Source organism: Psammomys obesus, unplaced genomic scaffold (assembly GCF_907164565.1).
Source record: "Psammomys obesus unplaced genomic scaffold, mPsaObe1.curated_primary_1811, whole genome shotgun sequence".
Classification (NCBI taxonomy): domain Eukaryota; kingdom Metazoa; phylum Chordata; class Mammalia; order Rodentia; family Muridae; genus Psammomys; species Psammomys obesus.
In genome coordinates this window covers 3,150,768-3,164,908 of record NW_026596064.1, presented here as the reverse complement: position 1 = coordinate 3,164,908, position 14,141 = coordinate 3,150,768, and the positions used below count along the sequence as shown (strand labels likewise).

Here is a 14,141-nt window from a genome sequence, read left to right as displayed (position 1 = left end):
AATGAAAGTGAGACTCCTGTATTGACTACCAATCCCCTGTACCTGAGAGTTGGGAAAAGCCAGAGTCTCCTCGTCTTTACAAAGTCTAATCTCGGGGCCCTGCTTTAACAATGTTTTTGATCCTTCACAGAATTGTTTTCTCATCAGCTATGAGCTTCAAGCCCATCTTGGTCTCATACTTCCCTGATTACTGCAACCCAGCAGATTTTTTTTTCCTCCTGCTGCTTCTCTGCTTCCATCTCATGCAGACTTTGATAGAGTAACATTGGTGTGCTTGTGGAACAGACAGACCACACACAGGGAGACAGGAGGGAGGTAGACAATAATCATGACCACACTTTGGCTCAGAACCTTCTTATGTAAGAAAGGTCCTCCAGGCACTTTTATTTATGGGTAGATATAAGATTGGCAAGAGCACCTTTCAAAGTTTGTTTTTTGTAATGAGGTCAGAGAGAAGGCAGAGAAACAATGGTGTCAGATTGTCATCACAGTGTTGCTGCTTGCTGGCTCTATGCCTTTTGTCAACTATAACCATCACCCTTCTGCCCCTGTTCTATGAGGAATGAAAAGAATTGCAACTCAAGCTGTGATGCCATACTTGCCTTGTCAGTGGACAAGCTCCCCTACTTCACATCCAATCCTGGACATAATAATGGCTATGTCCTCTCTGCCAAAACTGTATTTCACTTAGTCTAGCCTAGATCTTGAAGTGTCTGACCCTCCCAGGGCACAGGGGGACCGCTGGGCCAGCAGCACCAGCATTGCCAGCCTGCGCTGGGCTCTGAAATGCTTCTCCTGAGGCTGACTCCACGGAGGCCACAGGTGAGAAGGCATGGCGCAGGTCATAGTGGGTTTTGTGGGGTAGATGTTCTGCAGGAACCACCATGGGTCCTACCACCAAGGACGCAGGTGGGCCATCTGGTAGGGCTACAGGTATTCCTTTTTCCACCGCGGGTGCAGGACTTGCTGGGGTGACGCCGTTAGCCTGGGGTTACAGGGGCACAGGTAGAAAGAGGACATTTTCAGTAGGGGGATGGTTTCCTCCATCGGGGCTCCCCATGATTCTGGGCTGTGCCCTTCCCTGTTTCCTCACAGTGATCATTTTTAGCTGGAAAGAATCCAGCTTAAAAAGAACTGGAGAGCTAGTAAGGATAATCATAGGAAGAGGTAACTGGCCTATGGGGCCCTAGGGTCGCCAGCATTACCCCAGTGGCAGTAGATTTCCACAAACATAGTCCCATTTACAAGCTCCTTACTCATAGAGACCCTTCCCCCTTTACCACGTGGCCCTGGGAGCTGCCAAGCAGACCGGCCCTCTTGGTCTCTGTAACTAGGATAAGTGCTCCTACCTTTCACAAGTAACAAAGTGGCTTTGTCAACTACACATGAGGATTTCTCTGCCCGGTAGCCACCAGAGCTTGAGAGGGAAAAACGGGCTGAAACAGCCTTTGCCCAGTTCATGTGTCCACATACTGGGGTGTTACATTCTTCTTGGAGGCTTACGACAGAACAGCGAGTGTCTACTGCTGAAGGGTTAGGGGGTCAGCATTCTAAAGAACATCATGAAGTTACCTGTGTTGGGAATGCCGTGCAGGTCACTGTAACCTCTTCCCCACCAAGGTTTTGGAAGAGACTTGCCTTGCAGAAGCTATATTGCTGTTCCCAGAAAGAGAGGGGTTAATTTAAATAACATAAAAAGTAGTCTCCCCCAGCCTCAGTGATGGCAGAATTTACTGAAGCAAAGAAACCTACATTTCTAATCTTTTCCTTTTAAATTTTATCCCTTTTAAGTTTATAATTTCTGGGCACATCCATGTCCTAGGTAATGAAAGTCAGACACTTAAATCTAAGCTATCTCTTTCTTTCGTCCTTCCTTCCTTCTCTCCCTCTCTCCCTCCTTCCCCCTTCCTTTCTTTCTCCCTTTTCAAGACAGGGTTCCTCTGTATAGCCGTGGCTGTCCTGGAACTCACTCTGTAGATCAGGCTGGCCTCACAGGCAGAGATCTACCTGCCTCTGCTTCCCGAGTGCTGGGACTAAAGGCGTGTACCCTCAGCTAGCTATCACTTTTTTAACAAATCTTATATCTCACTCAATAAACCCTAACTTTGCTTGAAATAAAATTTTGGGGTTGTGTTTATAAAACAAACATATGGCATGCAGTTCTACATGTAACCCTGAATATACAGCAATACCATGAGATGAGATTTCTCATTTGCCTGTAATCCCTGAGATGGTGGTGACATAGGGATTGCTACTGCTGATACGGGTTTGCTTTTTTAATCAATTCTGCTAAACTTAGACTATGACTTAAAGTCATTGTGAATACGACTGTGGTGCCCTGCGTCATCCACATATCCAGACATGTTTGTCTCACACCTGTCATTACCCTGTACAATTTTTCTGTTCACTTTTGTGCCACACATTATCCGATGACACACTCTCATTGAACACTGGGACCCTTTGACCATTAGTTATACATCGTCTTTACAGGTAGGTAAAACACTTCTGATACTCTCTTTAAGCCATATCTCTACAAATGGCTGTGACTAGCTCAAAGACTCGATGTTTCCAAGTATCGGAGTCACATCTAGAGAGTCTACTCCTCACAATCCCAGTGGCCACAGGCACACCAGGCTGCATTGGGAACTGTCTTTCCTCTGACTGCATGTGCTCCTCATAGGTAAGAGAGTTTGATGGCTACGTTCAAAGGGTGAGGTGAGGCCAGAGAAAGGTCTGGCATGGCCCAGCCCCATAGCACATGGACACTTTTGAAAAATTAACATTTGATTTTATTATTCATAATGATGTGTATAGGTCTCTCTGTGATTGTGTATTTCTCTGTCTCTCCATCTCTCTGTGTCTCACTCTGTCTCTGTCTCTTCATCTCTCTGTGTCTCCCTCCTTTCTCTCCGCTTTCTTTCTTTGCTTAGAATTTGGAGGTTTCAGAAGGCTAAGTTCTTGACTTCCTCTTATGTGCAGGCATGTGTAGAGATGCCTGCAAAGGCCAGAGTGTCAGAGCTGGAGTTGAAGGTGAACTACCTGACAGAGGTGCTGGGAATTGACCTTGGGCCCTTTGGATGAACAGAAGTATGTGCTCTTAACTACTGAGCCGATCCTCCAGCTTCATAAGTGGACAGTTTGCACTTTTTTTTTTTTTTTTCTGTAAAAAGATGCTTTGTGCCACAACCAGGTTTGCCTGGTGGCAGGGGCCCCAGGGTCTGGCCTACTCACCTTTTCGGCCAGCAGGTTGCATTTGGCTGGATCTGTGACCTTCTGAGCAGTACAGTCAGTGGCAGCTATTACAAACTCCACGTGAGTAGAAGGTGGGAAAGGCTGAGAACAAAAAATGAAAACACATGTGGGGCAAGATGATCTGGTATGTGAGAGGCAAGAAGAGACTGGAGGGGTGGAAGAAGGGGGGGAAGGAGGAAGGAGAAGAGGGACAGAGAGAGGGAGGAAAGGAAGGACAGAAGGCACGGTCTGGCACGGTTTGAGAGAACACAAATCACACAGTCTATGTGTGTAGCCCTGGGCAGCTGGAAGGACTGGGTTCTGCAGTTAGGATGTAGGAGCTGAGTCCTCTCAAAGTATTGGCATATGTTCCCTGTCTGTCCCTCAGGGCAGAGGTAAGCTTCCACAGATGAAACAGGAAGCCAAAAGGCCAACTTTAGACGGGCAGGGATGGGATCCCAGCCTCTTCTGGCCCTCGACTATTGGAACCCAATGTTTGGGTCATTTCAGGCTGGGCGGGGGGAGTCAAGTGGTGGCCCCACAGCAGTTTCATATGCCAGGATCTGGTGAGAAATATGCTAGATGAAGGGATGGAAGTCATCGCTTATGCTTCCTTCCTCATAATGCATGAGGCCTTGCAAGCACCAAACATCTGTTACTTGGCGTAGTATGGAATGGGGATTTCCCAGGAATTACGGAAGCACTACCTATACTAATGTATTTGCAAGTATGTTCTGGCTTCCTTCTAGACTTCTGGGTTTCTTAAACACCAGCTCTTTTGCACCTAAATAGTTAAACTTTGGCTGTACAATTAGATGGGCCACCTCCCAACCTCAGCATCTCTGGACTTGAAGGACAGTTAGTTTTGGATCCTTCTGTGATCTGCTTGTGTATGTCCAGGCCCATACCTTTGTGGCTATTGACTCCCAGCCTGCTGCAGATGTTAGTGGTGGGTGGGGTGTGCGGGTGAATGTTCTATGTATTAAGTAGTAAGCGGAGCCAGGAAGCCAACTTGTTCTCTGCCTGCCGCTTGTGGCTGATTTATGTTGGAGTGGTCAGCTCGGACTAGGGTCGCTGAGAGTTTGGGATTCCTCACAGTCTTAGAGCCCCTCCTCCCTGACTTTTCAATCAATGTCCCCTTATCTAATCTGGTTGTCACCCCCCCACCACCACTTTTCCCAAGGACCACCAAATTGCAGAAACGACCAAAAGTCTTAAGTGTTTACCATAGTTTGAGCCCGAGCGACCTCCACTAGTTTGAAATAGGTTTTGTTATTCTTCTCATTGAAGGCACCCAGGGCAGCGTTGACAGCGTACACCACGTTGGAATCATTGAATGGGGTCAGGAGTGCACAATGTGGGCACACGTTACGCACGTCCTCCGCAGAGTCTAGACGGAAAGATGCACAGGGTCTTCACTGCAGTTCTCCAAGTCACCACGGCTTGCTTCTTCAGAAAGGGCCACCTATGCTCCAGTGCAGCACGCCTTTTCTCTAAGCCTTCAAGCAGCTATCTGAGGCTTCACCAAGTCACAGCCACAGGGGCAATGTTCACCCATTAGAATGAGCTCCTGGTGTTAGAAACCCAAGACCCGGGCCTGGAGAGATGGCTCAGTGGTTAAGAGCACTGTCTGCTCTTCCAAAGGACCCGGGTTCAATTCCCAGCACCCACATGGCAGCTCACAACTGTCTGTCACACTCACAACTGTCTGTTCCACTCTCACAGAGACATATATTCAGTCAAAGCACCAATGTACATAAAATAAAAATTATAAAAAAAAAAAAAAAAAGAAACCCAAGACTCAAAATCCTCACCAACGAAGTGAAAACTATTTGAGTTCAAAACTATTCTGGTTCATTTCTCATTCTATGAGATAAAAATAAACGGAAGTATTATCTGACCTGGGTTGGAATGACATTTGGTGTGCATCACTGAGAACTGGCCATCTTGTTTCAGAACGTGGAAGTCACAATCTCCCTCCACCGCCTGGAAAAAAAAAAAAAACCATGCTGATGACCAGGAGCGCTGCACCTTGGCTGTTCATCTGGGGAGCATCCCGGCAGGGCTGTGGGAGGTAACCCTTCCAAAGTCATCTTCACAGGTCTTACTGAAACAGTATAATCTGCTTTCAGGGAGGGCTTCAAGAAGAAAGGCTCAAGTGTTGTGGAAATCAGCCTCAGGGAGGAAGGCAGCATCTAAGAGCACTTTTTAAAATGGCGCGCTGGGTAGCCAAGATGGCTTCTGGGAGTCAGCTAAAGCTCTCTGCAGAAACACGGTGGCCAGGCACCACCCGCCCACCCACCCGTAAGGTAGCACTCACATGCTGGGCTAGCTGCCTCACAGAACAGTTTGCCAGGGGGGTGGGGTCCAGAGCATGGCAGGTGGTCTCCAGTGTGTCTAATTCCAATTCGTACACCTCTCCAAAGGGCCGCTGTGGAGATAGAAGAAAGAGGTGAACAAGAGAGAACCCCTGGTGGACCTTGGGAGGGTGGGGTGAACTTTGGGAGGAGTGAGGAGAGACCAGCCCCAACAGTCTCAAACCCCTTCTAGCTATGCAATGTGTTTTGGTTTTTATCTTTCACAAAAACTTTGGAGCAGGTGTGAAATGGGGAAAGGAGGGTGGGAGGCTTGCGGGGCTGTCCCAGACATACTCCTTAGTCTGAGCTCCCTTTACAGTTTATTATCTTTGCTATGACTTTTCTATTCCTCACTCTGCTTCATTCTTTCTTCTCTCCAGTTGTCCACTTTCCTCCCTCTCCTTTTGGTTTTCTTTTCCTTCAAGGTTTCTATTGCTGCCCTCTTGGCTTTTCCTATCATCTAGCTTATTGGTCCTTTGGGTGCAGAGAGAGTCCTATCTCCTGCTACCTTCCCAGCTGTCTATTCTGAGGCTAGCAAACTGTCATCACTGGCATGAAAGCAATCTGAGAAACTTTCAGGACCTCGTGAGGAGTTCAGTACCCCACCTGTTTCTGTATCCCCCTTTTTACACCCTGAAACGCCCCCAACGGTCTGAAAAGTCTCAACTCCTCTTAGTTTACCCCTGGCCTCAGCTCTGCCTGAGACCTCAGCACTGCCATGGGTAGATGCACTGCGTTTTACAAGCAGGGATGTCCCAAATGACTCCCTGAAGACACAGAGCTTCCTGCTCCACTTGGGCATCCCACAGAGAGCAGCCCTCAATCTCTGCACATAACACACTCTATTCACTCATGGCTTGCCTTCCAGTAAGTATCCTGGGTGTAATCTGCACCAAACTGGTATGTCTTTTGCCAAAGTGCTACTAAAACTCACCCGGAAAACCCTGTTTTCAAATCAATGTCCTTTGTAATGCTGTATGTCAGTCCTCAGTCTGAGCATGCTGTTTATCCTATTTTCCCCTCCAAATCACAAGTCTCAAACTTGTCCTCCTCATGTTTATGTTAAGCTGAAACATACGGAATTTCCAACTTTGCATCTCAAAAGCAGACAAATATTGGAGGTGTTATGGCTTCAAACTGCCAGTGCCATATTGGTTGTACGAGGACAACAATACTACCGCACAGGTCTGGAAGGAGGGAAGGTGGTTTGATGAAATGATCTGTGTTCAAGGTCTGTCACACATAGGCACTGGTCAAATGCCACTTCCTATTTCCATCAGAGATAAATGGAAGCCGAGAAAGTGATTCTCAAATTAGCAAATAGGAGCCCACACTTTCCCAGGCAGCCCCACCTTTCGCCTGTGGTCCATGTAACTATGCTTCCCACATGGAGCATCCTCTGTGAGACTCACGTCTATGACACTGATGTGGCCCCTCCTTCTCTCCTCTTTCCCTTTCCTGCTTCTAGGATGAGACCGGTCCTGCTGCGGTTTCATCCACGCTGGGAGATGCTAGATCCCATTACAGATGGTGGTGAGCCACCATGTGGTTGCTGGGCATGGTTGACGGGCACCTCGTAAGTCCCGAAACAGAATCTTTCAGCTCACTCCTGGCAGACTCACTTACCCGAGACCACACCTTGACCTTGTCAATCTGATTCAAGATATGCTTGAATCCCTGGAGAAGATGTTGATTGAGGTAGTCCACCGCCATCAAAGCTACTTGCTCTACTTCCGGCTCATCACAAGCCACTTCTCTAAAACCCAGCCCTGTCCCCTGTGGGGCAGATTGGCATCCCCAGAGCAGAGTAAAACAAAGAAGCAGGACCAGGGTCTTCATGGCTGCTCCAGAGAGGCCCTGGAAAGTGGGCAGATGTCAGGAGGAGCCCAGATAATCAGCTTGGAGAGCTAGACCAATAGGAGGGGCAGACGGCTTTATTTATCCCGTAGAGCCTTGTCAAAGGAGTTGCATAAGAAGCAGTTGTTCTGGTGCCACATAATCCCTGCAAACAACAGCTCTGGAAAAGCAAACAAGTTAGGACATCAGCTATCCCCAATAAATGTGCCAAAGTCAATGCCGCTGCGGGGGCAGGTATTCCAAAGTCTGCTGCTTGGAACTTGGTGATAGTAGCAGAACGAGGAGGCGGCTGATGGATGAAACGGACATGGCCGGCCCAGGGCACAGCTGGGTGTCAGCAGAGGGAGGACCATCTACCTGAACGTGAGCGTGCTAGGGCGATATGTCACAAATGGAACAGTCTGAGCTCTGGCTGTCCTGGACTCACTTTGTAGACCAGGTTAACTTGGAACTCACAGAGATCCACCTGCCCCTGCCTCCCCAGTGCTGGGATTAAAGGTGTGTGCCACCATGCCTGGCTTCCTAAATTTTCTTTTTTTCTTAAAGATATTTATTTATTTATTATATGTATATGACTGCTCTGTCTTCACACACACACCAGAAGAGAAAATCAGATCCTATTACAGATGGTTGTGAGCCACCATGTGGTTGCTGGGAATTGAACTCGGGACTTCCGGAAGAACAGTCAGTGCTCTTAACTGCTGACCCATCTCTCCGAGCCTTGATAAATCTTTTAATGTCGGTGATTGAGCTCCCTTGGAATACTTGAGGGGGAATAAGGTCCACATATTCAGTGAGCCAGGGGAGATGCCAAGGCCCTCAGTAAGGAGGATGGAGGTAAAAGGGAGGAGTTCTGATGGCAGGGAGAGGTATGAGGAGCATAACTGTGTGGACTTCTCTTTCCTCTACTCTCCATCCTGCAGTCCTTACCCTTAGGCCTGGCAGGGAACAGCACAGACAGTCACTGCTCTGTGTCTTCTGGCAGGCTGTTTGGGATCAGTAGCACTCTTGTTCCAGCCAGGGCACAAGTGGAGTGTGGTGGAGTTCTGACCTATGAGCCGCTCGTTTGACACAGATCTGGGTTGGACTCCAGCCTTCCAGGCTGAGGTACTTCAAGGGCAGTTATGAACAAAGGTCCGCTCTCTTGGCAGCTTCAGCAAGATGATAGTGCGTCTGTGTTTGACAGTCCCCAGACTTCCAGGGAGCATGGGCAGGACAGTGACAGGTTTCAGGAATGTCGTGCCAGGGCCCCGAGCTAAGAAGCCTTCACATGGAGACCACTGTGTTCTTCAAATGCTGAGAAGTCCTCATTGTGTTTGGGTGGATTTACCCTGTGGTTTAATATTGCTTCCGAGGGGGGAAAGCCTACTTTTTATAAAAGAAGAGGAAGAGAAAACCCCTGAAGGAAATCTTAATGGTATCGACTTGTAGGATATGATCGGGTTGTGGGTTGCGAGGGAGGGTGACAAGGAAGAGACGGTGGCTGCAAGCACTGTCTACATCTGCTTCCAGCTCTGCACACATGTGTAGACCTGAACGGGAACTCTCGGTTCTCTTGGAGAGGAATCATACTCTCAGAGACATATAGCTACCAACTAGCAGAGCCGGTTTCCCGTTAGCTGTGTGCCAATTTTATTTAAGGGCATGACATAGGAGCCCTCTGGGAGGGCTAAGCTTTTCTTTGAGAACGCTAAATCTGGACATTACTGAATATTTGGAGAGGACGGCAGCGCTTTCAAAGTTGTAAGCTCGGGCGATTAAACCACAGCTCTCCACGGCTTGATTGAAATGTCGACTTTGAAACTTCTTTTGTGAAATCTTCACCTACTCTCTTTCACATGACCCAGTTCTCAGACACGTGGATTGAATCCTGTCCCATGTGGTGTTGCTTGTCCCCCACTGGGGGCAGCAGACTGACTGGTTGCCTTGGCTGCTGGGGTGGGAGGGTGTGGGGTGGAGAGGTGTGCAGACATCTGCTTGTTCTGTAAGGGCCTGTTCTGGGCTCCTCTGTCAGGCAGCCGGTATCATCCATCACCAGCCGGGCAGCTCTACCTGTGAGCAGCATACTCCTTGTCTCTGCATTAGCCAGAGCGAGCCAGCTCTCCCGTCAGTCAGCTCCAGGTCGCAAGCGCCCCCAAACCCAGCCTTTCAAGCCTTCTTGCGACCCCTCCTTCAGTCCTGGGGAAATGGAGATGCTTTGTCCAAATGACAAACGGGGAGCTTTAAAGAGCAGCCTTCACGCCCCCGTGCGGGAGCACGCCTGAAGTAACTCACAGCTCTGGTGTCAGTCAACCACTCAGGGGCATCTCCTAGTGCCGCACCTGTCTGCCCCGGAAGTGATCTAAACTTTATTAAAATTAGATTTTGAATTAAAAAAAAAAATACAAGGTGGCAATGCTGACTGCCTGTCGCCCGGTGGCACAGTGAGAAGGATAGCAATCACTCTTAACCACACGCCTCACTCTTCCATAGCATATGGAACGTAGAGCTGTTTATTTTTTTCCGTCTAACATTACCCTGTGACTATTGCTCCACGTTACTCAAAACACTTAAAAACATGTTCGTAATGACTGCGTGCGATTCTGTCGTGCACCTGTGTTATTTTAATGGCTTCTGTGTAATTTTTTTCCCCCCTGAGCACTCATGTCACGATGGGGCAACTGTGCTCTGTGTTCACACTAAATACGATGCAGCAAGGTAAAGCTTGCTGAGGGGAACAGGTCCCAGGCTCAGGAGCACAAGAAGAGCAGCCATTCCTAAGGTGGCATCAAGGTAACTAGACAGAGCTAATGGTGGCACAAACCTCAGAACAGAAGTTAGGAATGGCATCAGGGCCTCTCTCCATGCGTCATTAAACTAGGTGATAGGTTTGAATCATTCCGACATAAGAGCTTAATATTTAAACCAGGCCCTGGTGACACAAACCCGTTATTCTTAATCCTAGCTACTAGGAAGGCTGAGGCAGGAGGATCACAAATTTAAGGTCAGCCTGGACTACAGAGCAAGTTAAATGCCAGCCTGATCAGCTTAATGTGATTCTCAAAGGGGGAATAAAAAAAGACGGAGGCTGGGCATATAGTTCAGTGAGAGAGTATTTGCTTAGCATGTTCAATCCCCAATATAGCATGTTCAACCCCCAGCTGATAGAAGGGAGATGAGACAGGAGGAGAGGGAGGGGAAGAGGGAAAGGAGGAGAGAGAAAAAAAAGAGAGAGAGAAAGAGGTGGGGGACAGATGAGAATTCAATATTTACAGCTGTGAATGTGGCCCAGGAAAATTAAAAGGATTAAAATTCCGGGCCAGAGCTCTCCGAGGCGGGTTCCCTCTGTGGTCCTACCGTGGGGGAGGGATCTCAGTAGGGAAGGATAGTGCTAGAAGTAGGTGAAATACTAAGAGAGGCAGCAGGAGGGGTGATAGTTAGGAACATAGCTTCTGACAAACCGGAACATGAATGTGTTCATGCCAGCAAAAGCCAGCAGACTGACTGGTTGCCTTGGCTGCTGAGGTGGGAGGGTGTGGGGAAAGCCTCAGTGATGGGTTAATCACAGGCCAGTTACCTGACTCTGCCCTTTATGATTCCTGAAGGACCAAAGTCCTGCAAAGGTAGACATTGGGCTTTCTGATAGACACACTGTTTCTTCACAGCTATGTTCAGAGAAAAAGGCTTTTGGGGCATCTACTATCTGTGAGGTCAGGTGCCTGGACACAGAAGGAGGAGAAGACACCAGCTATCCCGAAGGCTCTCTTTCATCACACTGGGGTCAGCAACATCTGATCTGCTAGGAACCATGGGCCGTTATACAAAGCTGTCTCACTGTTAGTGTATGAATTATCACAACATGTGCCTGTCAGCCAACAAAATGCCAGTTAGCCTTGGCCCAGGATCCATCAGGTGTCTTGGGAAGGTAACCCAGCAGCAGTTGTCCCAGAAGACACTGGAGGAACCATCCACACAGCCAGTGCCAGTGCACTACTGTTGGATAACCCGAGCCTGACCACAGAGGCAAAAAGATGAAAAATTGTATCTTGGTCCTCATGGTCACAAGCCTGGCTCTGCGGATCAAAATCCAAAAGAAGGCTGCAACCGAGGGAATCTGTGAAGGGGGAGAGCAGGGACAGACGGAAGTACAGCAAGGAAGAGATGAAGGCTCCAGGTTTTTAGAGAAGCCCCCCCCCTCAAACCCCAAGGGGTTGCTTGCCCTGCCCTTCCTTTCTGAGCATTAGGCTCTTCCTTCCGGTCCAGCTTTACGGAGGAGGCAGGGTATCCATACAGAATGGCAATAAAAGCCCTCAAGATCTCAACAGATCTTTCTTCTTTTTCTCTCTTCTTTCCTCTCTTTCAAGGGACCTTGTCATCACTGCAGCTGCTTTTATCCTTTGCGCTGGTGAGATGCACCCTGGGAAAACCACCGTGATTCATGTGGCTGGTTTTACTTGACCCACAGAAGGAATGATGGAATCCTCCATTCTCTTTTGTTTGAAAGAAGGCTTTCCACGCTATGCTACTCACTGTGGCCTTGATGCCTATCACATGCTCCATCTCACGAAAGAGAAAACCAGTTTAGTGTCAAAGAAATGAGGCATGTGGTTTTTGAGGCTGGGATCTCACCCCACAGGCAGCTAGGATCGTCTCCATCTTGGAGAGGAGAAAAGCAGAAGCTACACTATCCCCGCCCCCGCTCCATTTTTTCTTTTTTGCTTTGATTTGGTGTTTTCGAGACAGGCTTGCCCTGTATTTAGCTAGCCCTGGCTGTCCTGGACTTGGTCTGTAGACCAGGCTGGCCTTGAACTCACAGAAATCCACCTGCCTCTGCCTCCCGCAGGCTGGGATCAATCGGGCAGCACCACCACCCAGCCCACCCTTCCTTACTTTACCTCAGAGGAAGCAGAGGCTCCAAGAGGTTCTAGAACCTGACCTTGGCAACACATCAGGAAATCAGAGCCTGAATTTGGCCCAATCAGGATGCTCCTCTATCAATTCCAAACCAGAATAATATAGAGCCCAAAGAAAGCTGGGGATTTGGTTTCTGGCCACTACTGATCAGCTAGAACTTCTTAGCAGAAAAAAAAAAAAAAAAAAAAAAACCCAAACAAACAAAACAACAAAAGGGGGAAAAGGCTTTGAGGGGGAAAAGGCTAAAGGAAGATAACACTGGAATGAGTTTGGTTAACAGTAGGGGGAAGAAAGATTAACAATGGGTTTGCCCACATAATTTCAGTCAGTGAAAAATACTTTTAAGTCCTTTTTTCCCCTGGGGGAAAAAGAAACTCTATAAACTTTAGTGATGACTTGGCTGGTACTGACATTTATCTCAGCCGCAGGTTTGGAAGGTAAACAAGAGGTAAATGATTACACTATTTCTAGTTGCATGGTTTTCAGGGAAATTCTAGCTAGTGAAGAAGTAACCCACCCCCTCCCCTGCAGCCTGCAGCCTTCGTCATCACCCTTTGCCAACTTCAAGGTGAGCGTCACTCTTCAACAGAAGAGAGGCGAGAACGATCCATGTCGTGTGCTTGCTGGGATTTGCACAGGAAGACTTTCAGAAGAGCCATGGCCTCACCCTTGAAAGTCATCTGGGGCCACTGACCCCAAGTAACTTCTGGCACCTTGTTAAGTTAGACACTCAATAATCTACTCTGTTGCTAGCTGAGGTTGCAGTGTGTCTGTTCACGAGTGAGTTAAGATTCTGTGAATTTTTGTACTGATGTGCAGAGACATCTCTGGACACACAACAATTCACTCCAGAACTGTCTATTTTCTTGCACTCATATGACGTGCTGCGTGCTAAGGAAACACAGCTAGAGAGTGTTCCTTCCAGTTGCTCTGTGCTGTGCGTGACAGCATGGCTCTCTGCTGCCTGAACACAGAGAGGTTTCCGCCTGGGACCCAGAAGAACACAGCCCTGGCATGGGAAGAGTTGTCTCTCATAGTCAACCTTTGACCACAAAACCTGCCTCCTACCCTGCACAGATAGAGTGAGGCCCACGGAGGGGCTGTAGAACAGCCGCCCACACAGGAATTTTCTCTAGTGCCTGGATCCCGCTTGAGAACGTTCAGATACAGGGACATCTTCCGCTCTGGCAATCCGTTCTGTCGTTCTCTCACTCTAGCTGTGAAGGAGCTTTTCCCTTTTACACCAGCCTGATTTCAAACCTCACCAGGAGTCCCAGGTTTTTGTTTTGTTTTGTTTTTTTGTTTTTTTCCCTCAGGGGTTACACAGACTAAAAGCCCTCGGGCTCCAGAGCATCATGTTGTACCTGCTCCGGTTTCTAGCCCCCGTTATCTCTCTTCTTCCAATCACTGCTCAGCTAAAGCCTTGTTGAGAAGATCTCGTCATCTGATTGAACTGGCGAGACTGACTCCAATGGCTAAGCAGTGAGACAAGTCACCTTGTAGATATAAATCAGTTAGTTACATAGTTGGGCGGACATGGCTTGTGTCTGTAGAAGTTCTGCATAGTTCACTGATGAACTGATGGAAGCTGGTCAATGGCTGTTACAGAAGGGGTTCTCCTGCTTCCCAGGGATTTATCTGGACTCTCAAAAGGGTTAGCAATGAAGCCAAAACACAGACATTCCTCTCTGTGGATTGCCTTGATCAGGTGTCTTGAACATGTACGGGGAAAATACGGACTTCAATGAAAGGCTTGTGAGTTGGCATTGGTTCTAAATGTGGCAAAGCTGGTAGCATTTTCCC

At 48.2% G+C, this 14,141-nt stretch overlaps 1 protein-coding gene across 1 annotated transcript; it reads right to left on the bottom strand.

The window, feature by feature from the left end:
• Window positions 1–338: 338 nt before the first annotated feature.
• On the bottom strand, window positions 339–7,528 carry Ahsg (alpha 2-HS glycoprotein). The gene is made up of 7 exons (XM_055625164.1): window positions 7,215–7,528; window positions 5,552–5,662; window positions 5,133–5,217; window positions 4,458–4,621; window positions 3,232–3,333; window positions 1,573–1,656; window positions 339–985 (listed from the first exon to the last, which is right to left on the bottom strand). Exons 1-7 carry the CDS (start codon window positions 7,425–7,427, stop codon window positions 698–700), a joined length of 1,047 nt encoding a protein of 348 aa, XP_055481139.1. The 5' UTR covers window positions 7,428–7,528; the 3' UTR covers window positions 339–697.
• Between the last annotated feature and the right edge of the window lie 6,613 nt (window positions 7,529–14,141).

Coding starts and splice junctions, on each gene's coding strand:
- Ahsg (XM_055625164.1), bottom strand. CDS start 7,427: ATGAAGACCCTGGTCCTGCTTCTTTGTTTTACTCTGCTCTGGGGATGC. Junction 4,622..5,132: donor CAAATGTCATTCCAACCCAG/GTCAGATAATAC, acceptor CTTTCCGTCTAG/ACTCTGCGGAGGACGTGCGT. Junction 3,334..4,457: donor TCGCTCGGGCTCAAACTATG/GTAAACACTTAA, acceptor TTTTGTTCTCAG/CCTTTCCCACCTTCTACTCA.